This window comes from Grus americana, chromosome 1 (genome assembly GCF_028858705.1).
Source record: "Grus americana isolate bGruAme1 chromosome 1, bGruAme1.mat, whole genome shotgun sequence".
In the NCBI taxonomy this organism is placed as follows: Eukaryota; Metazoa; Chordata; class Aves; order Gruiformes; family Gruidae; genus Grus; species Grus americana.
This window is the reverse complement of record NC_072852.1, coordinates 61,428,301-61,446,147: the sequence shown is the minus strand read 5'-3', so window position 1 is coordinate 61,446,147 and position 17,847 is coordinate 61,428,301. Positions and strand designations below refer to the sequence as shown.

General features: G+C 40.4%; 1 protein-coding gene across 5 annotated transcripts; it reads left to right on the top strand.

Annotated features, from left to right (window-relative positions):
• The first annotated feature begins 678 nt into the window (after positions 1-678).
• Positions 679-17,033, top strand: TCP11L2 (t-complex 11 like 2). Of its 5 annotated transcripts, none has more exons than XM_054843771.1 (11): positions 679-807; positions 3,560-3,695; positions 5,682-5,851; positions 7,101-7,233; positions 8,153-8,273; positions 9,361-9,581; positions 10,534-10,670; positions 11,080-11,267; positions 12,635-12,816; positions 13,554-13,726; positions 14,317-17,033. In XM_054843771.1, exons 3-11 carry the CDS (start codon positions 5,716-5,718, stop codon positions 14,559-14,561), a joined length of 1,536 nt encoding a protein of 511 aa, XP_054699746.1. In that variant the 5' UTR covers positions 679-807; positions 3,560-3,695; positions 5,682-5,715; the 3' UTR covers positions 14,562-17,033. The 5 variants fall into 5 exon arrangements, with proteins under 5 accessions (XP_054699746.1, XP_054699714.1, XP_054699724.1 ...); XM_054843739.1 differs by having other exon boundaries at positions 7,098-7,233; XM_054843749.1 differs by having other exon boundaries at positions 756-915; positions 7,098-7,233.
• Positions 17,034-17,847: the final 814 nt, after the last annotated feature.

The following is a 17,847-nucleotide window of genomic DNA, read 5'->3' as shown; positions in this document are numbered from 1 at the left end:
CGTTCCTCAGTGGGTGCTCAGCAGGCCTCGAAACACCACAGCCATGAACGAGGTGAGTGACTAAACTCCACGCGGTCCTGCATGGCTCCCCTGAGGCTAAAATGGCAGGGGGTGGGAGTGGGGGGCCAAGATGGTGGGGGAGCACCTCATCCTCCTCGTCGAGAGACTAAGGAAACCAGGACAGGAAAGTTCGTGAGGGCATATTTCAAGCTTCCTTGGCAGCGTAGTGCATAAAGATAGGCAAATACGCCCTGAGGTGCTGCCTCCTCCCTGGCGACGAGGGGCCCTTCGCCCCCGCCCCCTCCCCTTCCCCGCCCCTGTGCGGCCGGCGTGTCGCCCCGTCTCCTGAGGCGGCCCCGGGGCGGGGCAAACGTGTTTAGCCCCGCCCCACGGTGGGAAGGGGCGGGGTCAGTCCGGATCGACGCAGCTCTTCCGTAAACACCACCCAGCCGTTCCCCCGGCCTTCCCCCCCTCGGGTAGGGCCCATTCAGTGCGGGGGAGCCCGCGGAGGCGTCTTCCCCTGTCAGCTTATATTTCTCCGCGCTTAGTGCTTGAGTCCGGCAGAATAAGGAGACATGGGCTGCTTTTGCGGGGATAGGCGTGGGTTGGCCCAAGTCCCTCGGGGGCTAAGTCGCCGTTGGCAGGCAGGAAAAGGTTACGCGCCCCCCCCCCCCGTCACTGGCAGAGATGGAGGCGCCCAGGGAAGACACTCACAGTCCGGGCTGGGCATATAAATTCGGGGGGGGCAGTTTAAAGCCCTAGCGAGCGCTGTGCGGGAGGGTGAGCTGCTCCCGCCACCGGGCCGCGGTGAGTGACGGGGGCGAGCAGAGGCAGGGCTGTGGGCGAACCGAGCCGCCCGACGGCGGTACGGTACGCGCCTGGGTGTCCGGGCACGTACAGGCAAGGAACTGCGGGGTGAGTCCGGGTCAGAGCTGGCCCGGCGGCCGCTGCCCTCCCGTGCGGTGGGGGTGGCTGGGAGGTGGCGGGCTGGCGCTCCGCTTTGCTGCCCCGGTGAGGCTTCAGCAGCAGGTGGGCTTCGCAGCTCCTGCTCAGGGTTTGTAGTGCACCCCTTGCCCCGGGGCTGTCTCCGTCTCTTAAAGCCCGCTGTCTGACGGGATGATCCGTCCCGGCGGGTGTTCCCCCCTGCAGCCTCGCTCCAGCAGCGCAGAGCAAGGGCACCCTGGCTCCCTTCCTGGGGCATGCGGGGCCAGGACGCTTGGAGGCGGGCAGTCAGGCTCGCCTTTCTCGGGGCTGGCAGAGAGGGGGTTCCCCCTTCTCCTCTCCTCCTCCCTTCCTCCCCCCGGGCCTGTCCTTGGAAACGCTGTTTGTTTTGGTCGGCGAGTGCCAAGCTCCTGCCTCTGGTAACTGTTAAAAACATGGGGCCGGGGGAGGAGACAGCCAAACAGATGGAGGAAGAGGAGGAGCCGGCGGTGCCGCTCCCCCCGCGCCCCGCTGAGGGGAGCCGCCGCCGGGGCGGGGGGGGCCGTCCCCGGCCTCCCCTCAGGAGGGTTGCGGCCCTGGGCGGGGGGCGCGTTGCCTGAATGCCTGCGGTGAGGGTGACTGCCGTGGCTGTCCCTTGGGGGACACCTACTCGTCTTGCTCTTGTGCATTTTTAAGCTTTCGTCAGGAGAAGCCTGTGTATAAAGGGAAGAGCTGCGGAAGTAGGAAGCTAAAGGAGAGAAATGTCAGCTGTCAAAAACGAGGCATGAGGAAATCCCGTAACTCGTAGCAAAGGCTCTTTTCTGCTTCTGTGCCGGGAGTGCTGATAAAGGTGGAGTCAGTGAAAGGGAAACTTGAACCCAAATGAGATTCGGTTGATGCCAGCTTGAAGATAGTAAGGATGTAAGCCTAGTAGAATAAACAAAGTTAAGACATTTAGAGTGGTAAAACTGGACAGAGCACTTACAAAGTGTGCATGGATGGAGGGTCCTCTTTGAACAAAGCAGGGTTGTGGAAAAACTTTTCTTGAAGATGGTATCTGAAGAAAAAAAAACTTTTCCCCAGGTGCTTCATAAAATAACTTATAAAGGAAGCCTTCAGGAAAAAAAAGTGTTTGTGTTCTCTAAAACTAATGTGATCTTGCAATCTTGATCAGTTCTAAGTGAATGATTGGGTTGGGTGATGTGGTGACCATATAAGAGTAAGATGCCTTTAGGCGTTGATAGTGTTGTATTCATTGTGTCTTTACTAAAAAAGGATAATCCAAAACTGTCTAAATAGCAGCAGAAACCATGATAATTTAGTTCTTGTTAAATTAACTGGAAATGTGAGGTTTGTAAATTTAGAAGATTTTTTTTTTTTTAGCTTGATCTCCCATTTACAGTTTTTTCTTAAAAAAAACCACTGCAAAATAGTACTGATCAAAAGAAAGCAAACAGTGTAATGAAGCCCACAGTGAAGGTATCCAACCTAATAAAAAGTAAACATCAGTTGCTTTTAATGCAGGAAGAGTAAAGCAGGTTGTAACCACAGGATGACCCTTCAATAGAATAAGTAGGATATTAAGCTGTGTATTAAAACAATACCTAATGAACAACTCAAAAATAATAGAAGGTATTGTCTATTCAAGGTGATGCGTTAGAGATCTTGGAAGGCTAAAGGGCTTTCTGAAATACTTTTATTTGGGAATTCTATTAATCTAAATTCTAATTACATGTGAACTTAGACCTTCTCATAAATTACTAAGGGCCATGCTGTCTACAAAAGCATAAGGAAAAGCAGTTCTTCCAGTGTATGCTATAAAGAAAGGACTAAGTAACTTGGTTGTCTATTGTTGTAACTAATTACAAAAGCCTTTTTTGGTTTGTACTTTCCTTTGATATGCTTAGTGAATGTACTTTTCTGTAAGCTTTTTAGCTGTTGGGCAGCACAGTTAAAAACTGTAGATGGCATATCAGGATTCTGCTTGTGTATTCATGTATGTTTACTTTGATGTGCCTGCTGCCTTGTTTCTCTTTTAAACTTGGAATTTAGCAATAATGTTCCAAATCTGCAGAATGTACCCATTCTTCCTCACTGTTCCATTTGAGGCTTGCTACTAGGAAATATATTTACTGTGGCAAAGATTACAGTGTTTTCTCAGTGTGTTATCTCCTGTTGCATTGTTAAAACTTCTTACTCAAATTAAGTCTTCTGAAGCGCTCTACTGGCAACTCTGCTATCCATACGTGTGCATGTGTTGTAAGAACAGGTATGGTCTCAGTACATCAAAATATGTCATGGGTCTCTTTGAAATGCAAGTATTTGTTGCTGAAATATCCTTTGCTGGGACTAATATGTAAAGGCTTGATGTATATAGAATTTTAATTTCTACTTTAAAGATTTGGTGGCCTTGGGAATCAAGGTTGGGGTAGAAAATGGCAATGCTGACTTGCCTCTGTGGCTGATTTAGTACTTGCTGTCAGGAGCACCTTGCAAATCTGAATATTTACAAATTTGCATATTTATTAGAATTATCATACTGACAGGTAAGAGGAAGTTCTTGAAATTATGATGTATAAATGGTGTGAGAATTTTTGTTTTCTTAATCAACATTTAACTTTTTCCATGTTCTTAACAGCCTAGACTGAAGCAGTAGATGCATCTTGAAGTGATCATACTAGGCAAGTGATTTACAAGACCTTTTGGGCCAGTACGCTGCTAACAACATTAATCAAGTCTTTCAATGGACCACATGCAACATTAACCTTTTGGAGGTTAGTTTTTTATTTATAAATAAGGGGGTTTTATACATGATTAAAGCCTGGAAATAGTGTTCTGGTGCTGGTTGAGAAACAATAGTGGGAGAGTAATATAAGCTTTGCAGGCTCTTTAGGGTTACTGTATTTAAGTGAGCGGCTCCACATCAGTGGAGTGTGTTCTACAGGTAGGTTACTTGTCACAACTAGTTTCTAGTCAGCACTAGCTTTGAGACCTGTAACATAGGTCTTAATCGAAGAAATAGTTTTAGTCTCTCGTGTAACATTAATGTCTAATTGTTACTTAGACAAATACAATTTCCAAGTAAAAAAAACTTCAGCCTTTTGGTTTTCTAGGTTCTCTTGCAACTCTAAGTCTTGTTTAGTCAATACCATTTTAAATATCTGCTTCTTTTCAGTTACTTGCTAGAAATTACAAAATTGCTGTTCTAATAAAAGAGTTAAGGATCTCACAACTAATGCTGTAAGTTTTGAGCCCATGACATCTATATCCTGATCTAAAATCTCTCTACTGGCTTCTCCAGTAAGGTAATAAACTGTTGGCTATGTTCTTGCTGGCGTGATTAATTCTTTTCACAAAAATGAGTGTAAAACATTACATAAATAAGGCACTCAATTGCATCCTCTTTCCTCTTGGGAGAGGAGGAGAAGTAAACAGACACTTAGCAAATGTTAGTCATCTCAGTTAACAGGGGAGTACTCATCAGTTAATACTTCATCAAGTTATAAAGGCCTATTCAGGATGAGCTGGTACCCAAAAAATCAAACACTCCAAGCTGTAACTAGGTGCCAGCATAAAGAAATCTCACTCTGTTTTGTCTATCTCTTGACCCAACAATAATGTTGATTCACCGAAGTACACATAAAGATCATCCTTTTGCTGCCAAAAGTGGCTTTTCACAGGTTCAGCAGTTGCAAAGTACAGTATTCTTTGCCTGCTGAAGTTGATGCAATTTAATCATAAATGAAGTCGTCTTACTTAAGTTTGCTGATGGAAAGCATTGTTGGCTGTGTCTCTTCATAAAGTCTAATACAGAATGCTTCGTGGCCATAACCAAAGATGGACAGCTATTTTTGGTATCTGGGCCAAATTCCTTTGGTAGTAATTATGACTGACTTCTAGTTTCTCATTTTAATATGATTATGAACATATTTTTCACTTCGTGTCATACAACTATTAATCATCTCTATTGTACTATGCAGCTGTCCCCATTCTCTGCAGTTGCAGATTATCTGCCTGGGAGGCAGTTTCTTTATGTAGACAGAAGCACTATGAAGCATGACACTTCTCAGTGTTATTTGTCATGTATGCTGAATGTAATGTTAGAGGCTCAGAGTTACCATTTGACTTCAGACAGAAAACCCATCCAATGTCACCCCTAGGAGGCGTATTTTTTGGGGGTCTATGCCGTTGTTGATCTGATTCTAAGCAAAGACCCACCTAAAGCAGCAGGCCAGACTTCTAGCTGCACCCTGTCAGAAATGTGATATTCTGAATTATTTGCCTATTCTCCCCAAGCAACTTCTATGTTTGCTTCAGAGTTGTTACACTTGGTGCAGTCTGTTTGTGGAAGGAAGCTAATTGCTAAATATCTCTTGTTGGTGAAGTCAAGTGGGGGATGGTAACATTGTGAGATGGCTTTATGGATGTGGACAACTTCCAAAATTCTGATAAAAAGCAAGTTCAGGGGTTATTGTGGGTAGTCCTTTTGTTTTTTAAATACAATCAATTTACAGACTGTCTCTAACATAACCATTAAGACATGAAACAAAGCAAAGTGTACAAAACTTTCTTCCAGAACAAGTGTAGTTTGTTAATAACTGTATGATTCTGCATGTCAGCCAGATCCTTTCTGTAACAACTTTTTAAGAAAGGCAACTACTTGTTCTTCATTCTGAATATAATGATCAGTATCTGACTCCTGAGAAACAAACAAAAAAAAGTAAGTGCTGGTTCTATGGGAAGTGTATTTGTCTCTCCAGGTCTTGTTTACTGTAGCAGCTAAAGTGAATCAGAATGCCTCTCAATGATGACCAGAACAGTGATTCAGATTCTTCACGCCTCTCTGAAAGCACAGCTTCTTCTAGCGATTCTGAATATTCCAGACAGAGTTTTAACAGTGATTCTTCAAGCAAACCTAGCTCCCCAGCGTGTAAGCCTATTTCAACCTTACCTGTGTTGTGCATAGACAGATAAGACTAACTTATCTTGTTTTTCTTTGCTGTCATGGGTAGAACCTGGGCTTCTGAATCTCTGTTTAAGAGTATTAAGGGAAAGGCATGGCTTTCTCTCCGCTGTGAAGCAGCGTGTCTCCTTGTGTGTGGAACACCACCAGCAGCTGTATCTGTGGGGGTCTTCCTGCGCACTCCTTCACTTCAGAAAGTGTAAGAAAAGTGTGCGACCATGGACATCCTAATTTTGAGCTAATCTTGATGTTGGGAGCAGTCTCCCACTCAACCAGATATGGCTTTGTGCAAAGGGTGGATTTCTTCTGTTTGATCCATACACTTAAAATTAAATCTGTAACTTAACAGATTTCGTGTAGCTTGATGTAGTATTATAAATTAATCTTGAATTTGCATTTTTCTTACATAAATATTAGGATCAAACAGAAAACACACATTTGCACAAGGAAGGTATTTTGAGTAATGATAAAAAAACCTTGATTAAGATGCACCTCGTGTTCATGTCAAGCATTCTCAGACCATGCATACTTTTTAGTGTCTATGTAAGTGAAGTCTTACATTAAAACAAGCTTGTTAGTGGAGCTGCAATTGACAGCTGGCTCTTTGTCTTTATTACCAGTCTTCAAATTCTGAATACTAAATTAAATGACAGAATTTGGGGGTTTAGAAACTTCAGGAATTTATTCTTGCTTTCCAATGTAGAGTTTATTATGTTGTTAATACTTGTAAAAAGTATAACTTACGATGCATCTGCTATGGAACATAAGTGGGGAGTTCTCAAGTCAGTAACTTCAGAACCTTTTCTACAGGCAATAAAACCCCAATAAAGCCATTATGTGCTCACAATTGTAATGGACATCTGGTAACTGTTACTGCCTATGATTTTGGTCTGGTGGATTTTACAGAATAGTCAATAGGAAATTTGTGGAATGCAAGATCCTGTTTTAAAGGAACAAAGATATTTAGTTAAGATGCAGAAATATGAAATTGCTTTTCAAAATGTTATGAGGCTTGTGTGGTATTACCCAGACACACACCCTTGATAAGCTGGGAGTTTCCTGGGTTAGTGTTTTAAGAAGATACAAAGACCTGGTAATCCTAGGTTTCGTCTAGAATACTAGAGTCCAATTAGCAAGCCATAAAATACCTAAATTTTAATATTTTCAATTGCATTTATAGATATTTGGCTTGAATTGATCTTGTTTGTTCCAGCAGCAAGCCCTCCCAAGACTATTACATTTGATGAACTGATGGCAGCTGCAAAAAATTTGACAGACTTGACTCTAGCTCATGAAATTGCTGTAAATGCAAATTTTTGCATAAAACATGAAGACTTCCCACGGAACAGGTAAGAACCTGAACTTTGCAAAAAGCAACACTGGAGTTAGGAAGAGAGGAGAAATGAATGGAGCAGCAAATTAAAACAAACAAAAAACCAAACCAAGACATCTTGGAAGGCTACAGATTTTTCTCCTGCACCTCCAGGAGTCACTGTCAAAGCTATCTTGCTTGGAACAAGTATTGCAGTCCAGCTGAGTTGATGCTGTCTTGGAGCATATTGCTCTGTTTTAAGTCATGTGGAAGATAAAAGGCTAATGCAATATGAATGCCTGTAGTGAAGATGAGTATCGGTCTGTTCTCTGCAGTTCCAAGCCCTGTGGAAAAGAGGAAGTGGTGGCCTTCCTATGCAGTTGTATGTAGTAGCTCATTGATACCATAGTGATAAGAAAAGCTCATCATGAACATAGCTCTAATAATAGCCCTAGAAGAGATGCAGAAATACCTGGAGATCCAGAGGAAGTGAGAAGTAACTTCCCTAATGTGGGTAGCCAAAATGTTCTTGCTTGCAGACACGTCTAACTTGACAACACTGGTCTTACTTTGAGAAAACTTAGATAAAAAAACCAAACAGGTTTTTAGTTGCTCTAGTACCTTACCTGATGATTGGTTATATGACAGAATAGGTTTTGAGAAAGCTCAGTACATAACAAGTTAGGACAATGAATACATATTTGCTAAGGAAAGGTAGTATCTCTTTATCTACATCTGAATTGCCAGCACCACTTTATAAAATACAGGTGTTCTTGGAAAGATGTCAGTTCTGGGAACTGATGATTCACAGCCCAAGAAAGATATGGTTGCAGGGCATGATAACTGGTGAGGTGTTGTGTGCTTCCCAACAAGTGATCAGATTAATCTAAAACACTTTTACCAAGGATGAAAGCTAGTTGGGAGTCTTTTCCGTGTCTAACTGACTTATTCCACAGCTTTGCAGGCACAGTGAAACAAATTGTACACAAGGCATTTTGGGATCATTTGGAATCAGAACTGAATGAAGATCCTCCAGAATATGAACATGCTATCAAGCTCTTTGAGGAAATTAAGGAGGTACTGTTCCTCGCTGCCCCCCAGTATTGTTTTGTCAGCCTCAGTCTGAGAGTCTCTTACTTCACTGAAGGGTCTGCTAACTCAGTCAAGCCAACACCTTCAAGTTCATTCTTTTAAGATGAAACCATGATTATTCAGAACTGCAAAGGTGTCTATTTATAGTATGTTTATATTAACCATGAATATGGCCACACATGCCTAGTGGCATGTCCACTCAGCTTTCATTGCAGGATGGTTAGTTACAAATCATAGAATCGTTTGGGTTGGAAGGAACCTCAAAGATCATCTAGCACCAGCCCCCCTGCCATGGGCAGGGACATCTTTCTCTAGATCAGGTCATTTAAAGCCCCATCCAACCTGGCCTTGAACACTTCCAGGGAGGGGGCATCCACAACCGCTCTCGGCAACCTGTTCCAGTACCTCATCACCCTCACAGTAAAGAATTTCTTTCTAACATCTAATCTAAATCTACTCTCCTTCAGCTTAAACCCATTACCTCTTGTCCTGTCACTACACTCCCTGATAAACAGTCCCTCCCCATCTTTCGTGTAGACCCCCTTCAGGTACTGGAAGGCTGCAGCAAGGTCTCCCTGGAGCCTTTTTGTTGCAGAAGTCGGCTCTCTTCTCAAAGCTTCACAGCTCTACTAGCCTCTTTCCAGCAACATGCTGTGAGCTTAGGGCATGAACAGGAGTGTAAACATGAAAGCACCTGCCCAAATAGACTTTATTGTTTATGATCATTGCACAAGGAAGCATACAAACCTTCAATCCTGCCACAATACTAAGTCTTTTAAAGTTTTAAGTTAGTAAATGTTTATTTTACACAGCAGCCTCCCAGTTTTTAAGAGTCTCATTGTTGATATGCTTTCTGGCTTACCAGCTTTGAGCATTTCTGCAGAACTGTACTGTGATCCTTTTAACAGGCTTTTTTTCCTGCTACCTTAGATAATGTTCAGCCTTAACATGTTTTGTTATTGCTGGTCAGCTAAATACACTTGACATTTAATATTAAAATCTTGTTTCAGCATGTTGACTAAGTGGTTTTGGTTTTATTGATAAGCTTTTCCTTTTCTTTCCCCTACTTCAGATTCTTCTTTCCTTCCTGACTCCTGGAGCAAACAGAATTCAAAATCAAATTTGTGAAGTTCTAGATACAGATCTTATAAGACAGCAGGCAGAACATAATGCTGTTGATATTCATGGGCTGGCTAACTATATCATCAACACTATGGGAAAGTTATGTGCTCCAATAAGAGACAACGATATAAAACAGTTAAAAGCAACTGACAACATTGTAGAATTACTGAGGTTGGTATTTGGGTGTTTTTTTTAGAGGAAAAACCTCTTCTCTGAAAGAGTATTGGGCAATGGAAGAGGGGGGTAGTCTTAAAAAGAAGTCTTAAGTTGTGTCAGGTTACATAACACCTGGTTTCAAACTATAGGAAAACTTATTTTTATACAGAAGCATTAAAGGGGAGGAGCTATGACACTATGACCAGAATATTATGTGTATCTTACTTTTTAATGAAATTATTAGAATGCCTAGATCAAATGCTACCAACTAAGTAACAGAACAACAGAAAAAGCAATCTTATAATAATCTGTGTTTTGGAGACTGCTTTTTCAGTCTTGTTCATCCTTACAAAATTGAAGTAGCACACTTGTACTGTTCCTTCTTGAACTGTTTATTGCATGCTTCCTCTAGGAGGCTAAACCTTGGATTTAAAATCTTTTTAGTAAAGATCTTATTACTTGAACTTGAGTAAGACACTTGCATAAAATGGCAGAAATGAGTTCACTTCTCCTTAGGTACACTGAAATATTAAGAATAAGCAGTAGGTGGTGTTCTACTGTTTTATTGGATCATATACTGGTGTCATATACTTGGATTATACACAGGAACCAAAGCAACTGGGTCAGAAGAATTGTTACTCTTGGTGCAATTAGAATGCCTAAAAAGTTAAAATCTGTTCATTTGGGCTGAAATGTACCAATTGATACAGTTCTTAAACTCTTTCTGTTACAGAGTTGTAGCATTTAGTGATGCTACATATTTGTCCTGTTCTCTGTAACTTACACCAAGCCTTATACACCATACTCCTTTAAGTATCCTGGAAGATAGGTAACATACCTGTTACACTGAAATACCGATGAAGGACTTCTCCCAGAATTGAAATCAAAGTGCTGATGTAGTATACCTCACATGTGTTGATTAAAATCAATAGACTATTGTAATTATCAAATTTTAAACTCCTTTCAGACAAATATTCCATGTTTTGGACCTGATGAAAGTGGATATGGCTAATTACACAATTCAAAACCTTAGGCCATACCTTCAGCGTAATTTGGTGGACTACGAAAGAACAAAATTCCAGGAAATTCTTGAAGAAACACCAAGTAGGTATCATGCTATATTTAATTAAAGCATTTCTTTAAAAAGAAGACTATTCAAAGACATGCTATAAAATCTTATCAATTGTGGTTAATTTGGAGGAAAATTTCCATTTCTTGTCTAGATCTAGACTTTGAGGCTTTTTTTACCCCCAAATCTTGGCTGAAGTCTAACAATTTGTTGTTGGGTTTGTGCAAGCTAGTTAGAATATTAAGGTGACCAATGGAAGATGATCACTGGAAAAAAGTGAGGCAGAGAATTTATGTGTGTGAAGACTCAGCTGTCAACTATTTTTAGTTTTAAGAAGTTCAATACTCTTGTTCATGTGTACAACTCTTTTTTTTTTTTTCCTTAAGCTACTGCTTATTTTGATGGAAAGCATGCAGTAAATCTGTGCTAATTTGCAATGCTTAGGTGCCCTGGATCTCACAACAGAATGGATAAAGGAATCAATAGAAGATGAATTGTCATCTAGTTCTGATGAATCTTCATCATCTCCTGGTGCTGATAGTAGTTCTAAACCAATTATTAGTCCTACACTGGTGCTAAACAATGGCTACTTGAAACTGTTACAATGGGATTATCGCAAAACAATTCCAGAGGTAAGAAGCGTATTTCAGTGTCTTCAGATTTCTAGTTAGATTAAAACATTGGTGTGGTGTAATAATCTTGGTATTCATGACAACAGGTGAAGTATTCTCTTGTACTTCTTAAATTTCTGAATAGTAAATTTGGAATTTGGAGAATATGATGGGCAAATCAACATCTAGAAAAGAATAATGTGAAGGTTGTTTTCCCTCCACCCAATCATAGCTCACCAGCTCCACCCTAAGAGCAGTCTTGGCCATGGTCAAAGGCTGAGCCTTGTGCTGACAGCACTTGGCTTTCTGTGTCTTTGAGAGAACTGACTGTACCATCCTGTTTTCCTAACAGCAGCAGGAGTTGGTGAGATCACTCTTGCTTTAGAACAGAATCGGTTAAAAACTTGAAGCTCTCTGAGGTAGACATCCACACTTTCTCAGTGCATATAAACTATGGCTTCAAGAATCAGTGTTCAGTTTTTCTCTCTAACTCCTGATTACTGACCTCTGCAACTTTCCGTAAAGCCAATTTGAAATTGGCCATCAGTCAGGGCTAAAATTAGCATCTGCGGTGAGCGCCTTAGCTATACTTAGGGTGGCCTGGCAGAGAATTTGCTGAACACATGGGGATGCTCTTACTGCTCTTAGTGGACAGAAGGAGGACCACCTTATTCTTCCTTCAAACAGTTTTGAGTAAGAGCTACACACAGGGTATCCTCTGTGGATCTAGTTTGTCCTCCTATGAAACTACTACCAGATGGTTGAATGTTAATGCTCCTGTGCTTCTCAGTGGAGGGATTTAGTTAGGATGAACTCTTTCTAACCTAAAATAAGTCACTTCAGCTACATCTTGCTGTAGGAATTACTTTCTTGGTATGATCAACTAGCTTTTTGCCTGTAGCAGGTTATGTATCACTTGCAGAACCTACTCTGGTGGTTGAACTGGTGGTTGTCATGTGCAGTTGTTCATCACTGTCCATCAGTTAGAGATTTATGGCATTTTTCAAAGGACAGCTGAATCTAGAAGACTATTCTGTCTAACTTATTGATCACTACAATGTTCCCTGGATCCCCTGAGCATTCCACACTGTGGGCTGAGTTGTTGGTCACAGATTTCTCAGCAGTGATGAGGAATAAGATGCAATGTCCTAGATTCCTCTGCACGGAAGGCATTACCTTTCTTACCACCGCAGGCTTGCTTCTGGTATTCATACATAATGGCACTTTGTGCAATACTACATATTCAGCGTATTTCAGCTGCTGTCTCTTCTGACTTTGCATATTTGTAATTAAAAATATTAATGCTTCATGACTACATCCTATACCGGTCCTTTTCCCTGTCTCCCTCCCTCTGTATTCCTAAAGTAGTATTATTCTTTCAATTCTAGACTCTAATAACAGATGAAGTTCGTCTTCAGGAGTTGAGAGAAAAGCTCAATCAATTAAAAATCATAGCTTGTGTTTGTCTCATAACAAACAATATGGTGGGTGCAGCAATTGTAGATGTGCCTGATTTTGCTGACCAACTGAAAAGGATCTGTGTTCCCCTTCTTGAAGACATGAACAAGAAGTAAGGCCTTGTTTTTATCGCTCTTCATATCTTTTTTTTTTTAACAGGAAATACCAGGTGGATCTGAAAAGCCTTGGAAACAATTCGAATGTTATAGTCAGTGCTTCTTAGTAATAGAAAGATACCAAATTTTAATAAGTATATTTCCTTTACAGTATAAGTTCACTGTATGTTAGGCACATGTTTTCAAAGTTATATTTTAATGAAATATTAATCTTGATATTAGTCTACATAATTTTGAGTCTATTACTAAACTTCATACGGTTCTAATACTGGAGAGACTGTGCCAATACAGTCACCAATTTGTCTTGCTAGTTGCTACAAACTTGTAGGTAGTTTAATCTATTTGGCTGCCTATTTCTGCTGCCACTTGCATTACAAGCAAGTTGGATGTGATCTGAAAGAGTGTCTCAGTAATTTTCCACTTTGCTTTTTTTCATGAAATGCTATGCATGTGGTCCAGGAAAACAACTAAGCATGAGGGCAAAATGAACTGGTGTCACTGCTGCACCGTTGAAATTTTTCTCATTTGAATCACAATTAGGTCCTTATTTTATCTTCCGCATGGAGATTTGTCCTGTATCTGTGCATAAATCTGCAAAAGCAAAAGATAACTTTTCTAAAGTAATTGCAAAGAGCAGGTTGAAAATAAAAGGGAAAGGAGACAAGTGAGGTCACCTTACAACCTATGCTACAAAAACTGTGAAAGTGAATGCTTTTTTATTTCTTTCTTCCAGAACTTTTGATTTCAAGGAGGCTCTGAACGCTATTGGTGTTCAGATTTGCAGCAAAGTGAACATGTCTCTAACTGAAAGAGGTCTTCCCACTCTGAATGCAGAAATGGAGAGTAATTTAATGGGTCAAATCGCTCATATCGCAGAGGAGAATAATCCTGTCAGTTCCTTGATTGGTCAGTAAGATAATACATACTTATCTTATTGTATGTGTCTGTATACAAACTTACTTCCAGCAAGCTTAATCAGCTAGTTATTGTTTAAAAGCACTTTCTTACTGCAGTAAAATACTGGGTCAACTGAGAGTAAGGAGACGTTTACCTATAGATAGTGTTCTTGGTATGCTGCAGAGCATGGGTAGTCACAGCTAGAAATAATTTAAAAAGTGTCTGCACAAACAAGCCTAGAGATCCTAGGATTTTGGAGAAGAATTTAGAAAAACGAGTGCTATTCAGTCTCCTTTCTGTCAGTTCTGAGTTTAAACCTAGTGTTTTTTTTTTCTTTCAGTCTACTTCATATTAGGTCATGTAACTTGTTACAGCATGTTTATGCTGTGTCTGCCTTGCAGCAGCCAACTTTAAGAAGCTTTCAGTATTGTTTCCCGCTGCAGCACGGGCTTGGGAAAGAGTAGTTACCTACACTGTTGCTTTTTTTTTTTTTTTTTGCTGTGCTGACGTGCCCCTGCTTACATTGCTCACTTAGAAAGCGAGTATGGCTGCTTCTTGGGTTTACACTTCTTCTGAGCGTGCTTTATATTCCATTTCAGACAAACGAATCCAGTTCTTCATGAGAAGCTTGCTTGCTCTTCCAAGTTTTAAGAAGTGTATGCCTACTATGCCAGGAGGCCTTTCTGTGATTCAGACAGAGATGGAGTTTGTTGGATCGCAGTATGCAAGCATTGTAAACTTCAATAAACAAGTGTATGGACCATTCTATGCAAACATACTTAGAAAATTACTTTTTCCTGAGGCACCAATGGGGAAAGCAGAAACGGAAACACCTACCAATTAAAAAATATGACCTATTTCTGTACCCCTTTTTTTACCGTCCAAGAGAGAGTGATCTGACTTCCCCACTAAGAACAGCCCACTCCAGTGACTATTAATGAGAGAGATCTTGTAAAACATATGCAGATAGTTTCTGAAATTCACTGGAAGGAAATTAATTTCAAGGACGTATATTTTAATAGATTAAATTTGTTTAATGGACTGTGTCACTTGTAATAGCCAGTGAATTATTAGTTTTCAATGCAAGCATTTATTATGATTTGTAGTGGGAAAGAGCTGGCAAAGTACTTACTGTTTTACCACCTTAAACCATAGTATTTTTCAACTTAATATATATTTACATATAGCAATGCAATTATGAAATGATAAAACAAAATGTACTATGCTTACATTGTATTTTTGTAGAGCCACATCTAATAAAACCATTAGTTTCTGAAAAGACTTTGAAGCAGGAAAAAAAAGTATAGCATAACTGCTTTTGTAACCAAAACCAGGTTCATGCTAGGCCAAGTTCCTGCAGTTACTGGAACCAGAACTTAGCCTCTGTTACGTTAAGGAAAGCCAGTATTATAAGCTGTTTGGAGCGTAGCAGTTACAGAAGCCACTTAAAGTAGGAATCATTCAGAACTTCAACTGTAATTGAGATTAATGCTGAACACCTAAGAAACATTGAAGTTGGCAGGGTGATGGAGTAAATTTATGTATATAATGTTTATAAGCATTTTGTTTATCCAGTGGAGGTCATACAGATCTTAAATCTAATCTCTAATATGTGTATGTACTGATCTTTGATCTTAATGGGTATTAAGTATTTTTAAGTGCGGTCTTTCTGATCTTTATTCCTAAAAGCATTTGAGAGTGACCTTACAGAGTACTACAAAGCAACTTCCCCTTTTATATTCTGTTGGATGAAGGTATAAGCTTTTCAAAATGTATTCTTGGGTCTGGAAGCCAGAACCCAGATGACAGTCATTCTTGAAAATGTGATTTGATTCACTTTCACTAAGTCCATGAGAAATACCACAGTTTTCTTCAAATTCCTTTGGACTAGGCCCGAATACTTAGTGCCCATTTAAGGCAACAGGATTCTTGCATACAGAAAATGAATAGGTCTGAAATTGAGAAATGTGGAAGTAAACTTTTGTAAGTTTACACAGGCTTTATTTTGCATATTTCAAATTACTGGGAATAGATACTGCTGGAATATGTATTATAGACATGTTCTTGTCTATGAAATTGAATCATAATTTACTTGAAAATGATCTTTTAATATATTACCATATAATAGTCCTTTTAAAATGTCATATATGTATAAAAACTCCATGTGGTACAAATTATATAGCTTGTTTTTAATATTTTATATTACAATATATTTTTTATGAAGAGACAAAAAATTGCCCGTAAAAGCTTAACGTGTCACACAAATCGTGTATGTACATTACTGTGTCTATCATAAAGGTCTAAAAAACTGGGCATTATTAGCACTGTGGTTTTGTAGTCCATTTTTACAGAACTGTATACTCTTTTTAGTAAGGGAAATGACTTCTAGTCAGTTGTTCCTTTGTCCAAGGACTTTGGCCACATTTACATGATAAGAAAAACTTTTCTTCAAAATGCCTTTTTAGAAAAGAAATTTCTCTAGTGTACTTCTGCTCTATCCCTTGTAAAAACATTGCACACAGTAAAGATGAATACATATTTTAAAGCATATTTTAAAGGAAACTGTTTCCTGAAGCCTGAAAAATCTGAAGGGAACTCGTAGTGTGTAGTAATTGCGCCACTAGTAAAACAGGCTTGCTTAGATGAATATGAAATTTTGATATGCAATTCAAAATCATCAAGAGAAGAATGCATTTCAAAAGCAATTACAGGGAATTAAATTTTAGTGTTTTGCTACATCTTTAGAAATATCTAAACTATTTTGAGCTTCAGCCAAAAGAGGATTTTATGAACATTTGAAGATGATTTATAACATGATTATGAACTTTTTATCGTAATACTTTATATGCATTCTATTGTAAAAATAAATATCAAACTATAGATCTTTACTGGGGAAACTGTCATACTAGTTTTTACCAGTAAATACGGAAAAAATGAAGATTCATTGGAGTTTTTTTGTGATTAAGGTGACTTGCAAAGGGCATTTTATAGCATGGCCTATGTTTCAAGTGATTGTTTAATGTGTCTTAGTTTTTATTTAATGTTTCAAGTATGGATGTTGCATCTGTTTAATGTCATGTTTTGCATGCTGTTTATGCTAGTGTGGCTGAAATGCACTTGCCTCTACTCTGAAGTTGTCCTCATGAAACAAGATGCCATTCTGTAGCAGCTTTCTTTGTTGTAATACAAATATTTGAGGTTTTGTATGCATTAAATTTTGTTTGTGATACCACTGATGGTGAAAAGCCATTTATGCAAACTTTCTTAAATGTAATGGATTGTTAAATGCCTAAGATAAATGACTGCACTAATAATATGTTGTGACTCTTCTTTTTCTGTAATTTCTCAGTTGCAGCTGGAGCGTAGTGACTTTAATCCAGCTGCACACATAACATTCAAAACAGTTGCTTGCTTAAAGCTGACTCCTTGGAAGAAGATTGTATTGGGTTTGTGTGGCAGGGTTGTGGTAGCAGGAGGCTACAGGGTGGCTTCTGTGAGAAGCTGCCAGAAGCTTTCTCCATGTTCAACAGCCAATGCCAGCTGGCTCCAAGATGGACCCACCACTGGCCAAGGCTGAGCCTGTCAGCAATGGTGGTAGCGCCTCTGGAATTACATAGTTAAGGGGAAAAAACAAAACTAGAAGCAGTTTTTTTGCAGCTGGAGAAAGGAATGTGAATATGTGAGAGGAACAGCTCTGCAGGCACCAAGGTCAGTGAAGGAAGGGGAGGAGGTGCTCCAGGCACTGGAGCAGAGATCCCCCTGCAGCCCCTGGAGAAGACCATGGTGAGGCAGGCTGTCCCCCTGCAGCCCATGGAGGTTGATGGTGGAGCAGGTATCAACCTGCAGCCTGTGCAGGGAGGACCCCATGCCGGAGCAGGTGGATACCTGAAGGAGGCTGTGACCCCATGGGAAGCCCATGCTGGAGCAGGCTCCTGGCAGGATTTGTGACCCTGTGGGTGACCCACGCTGGAGCAGTCTAGTCCTGAAGGTCTGCACCTTGTGGGAGGGACCCACGCTGGAGCAGTTTGTGAGGAACTGCAGCCCGTGGAAAGGATTCACGTTGGAGAAGTTGGTGGAGGACTGTCTCCCACGGGAGGATCCCCATGCTGGAGCAGGGGAAGAGTGTGAGG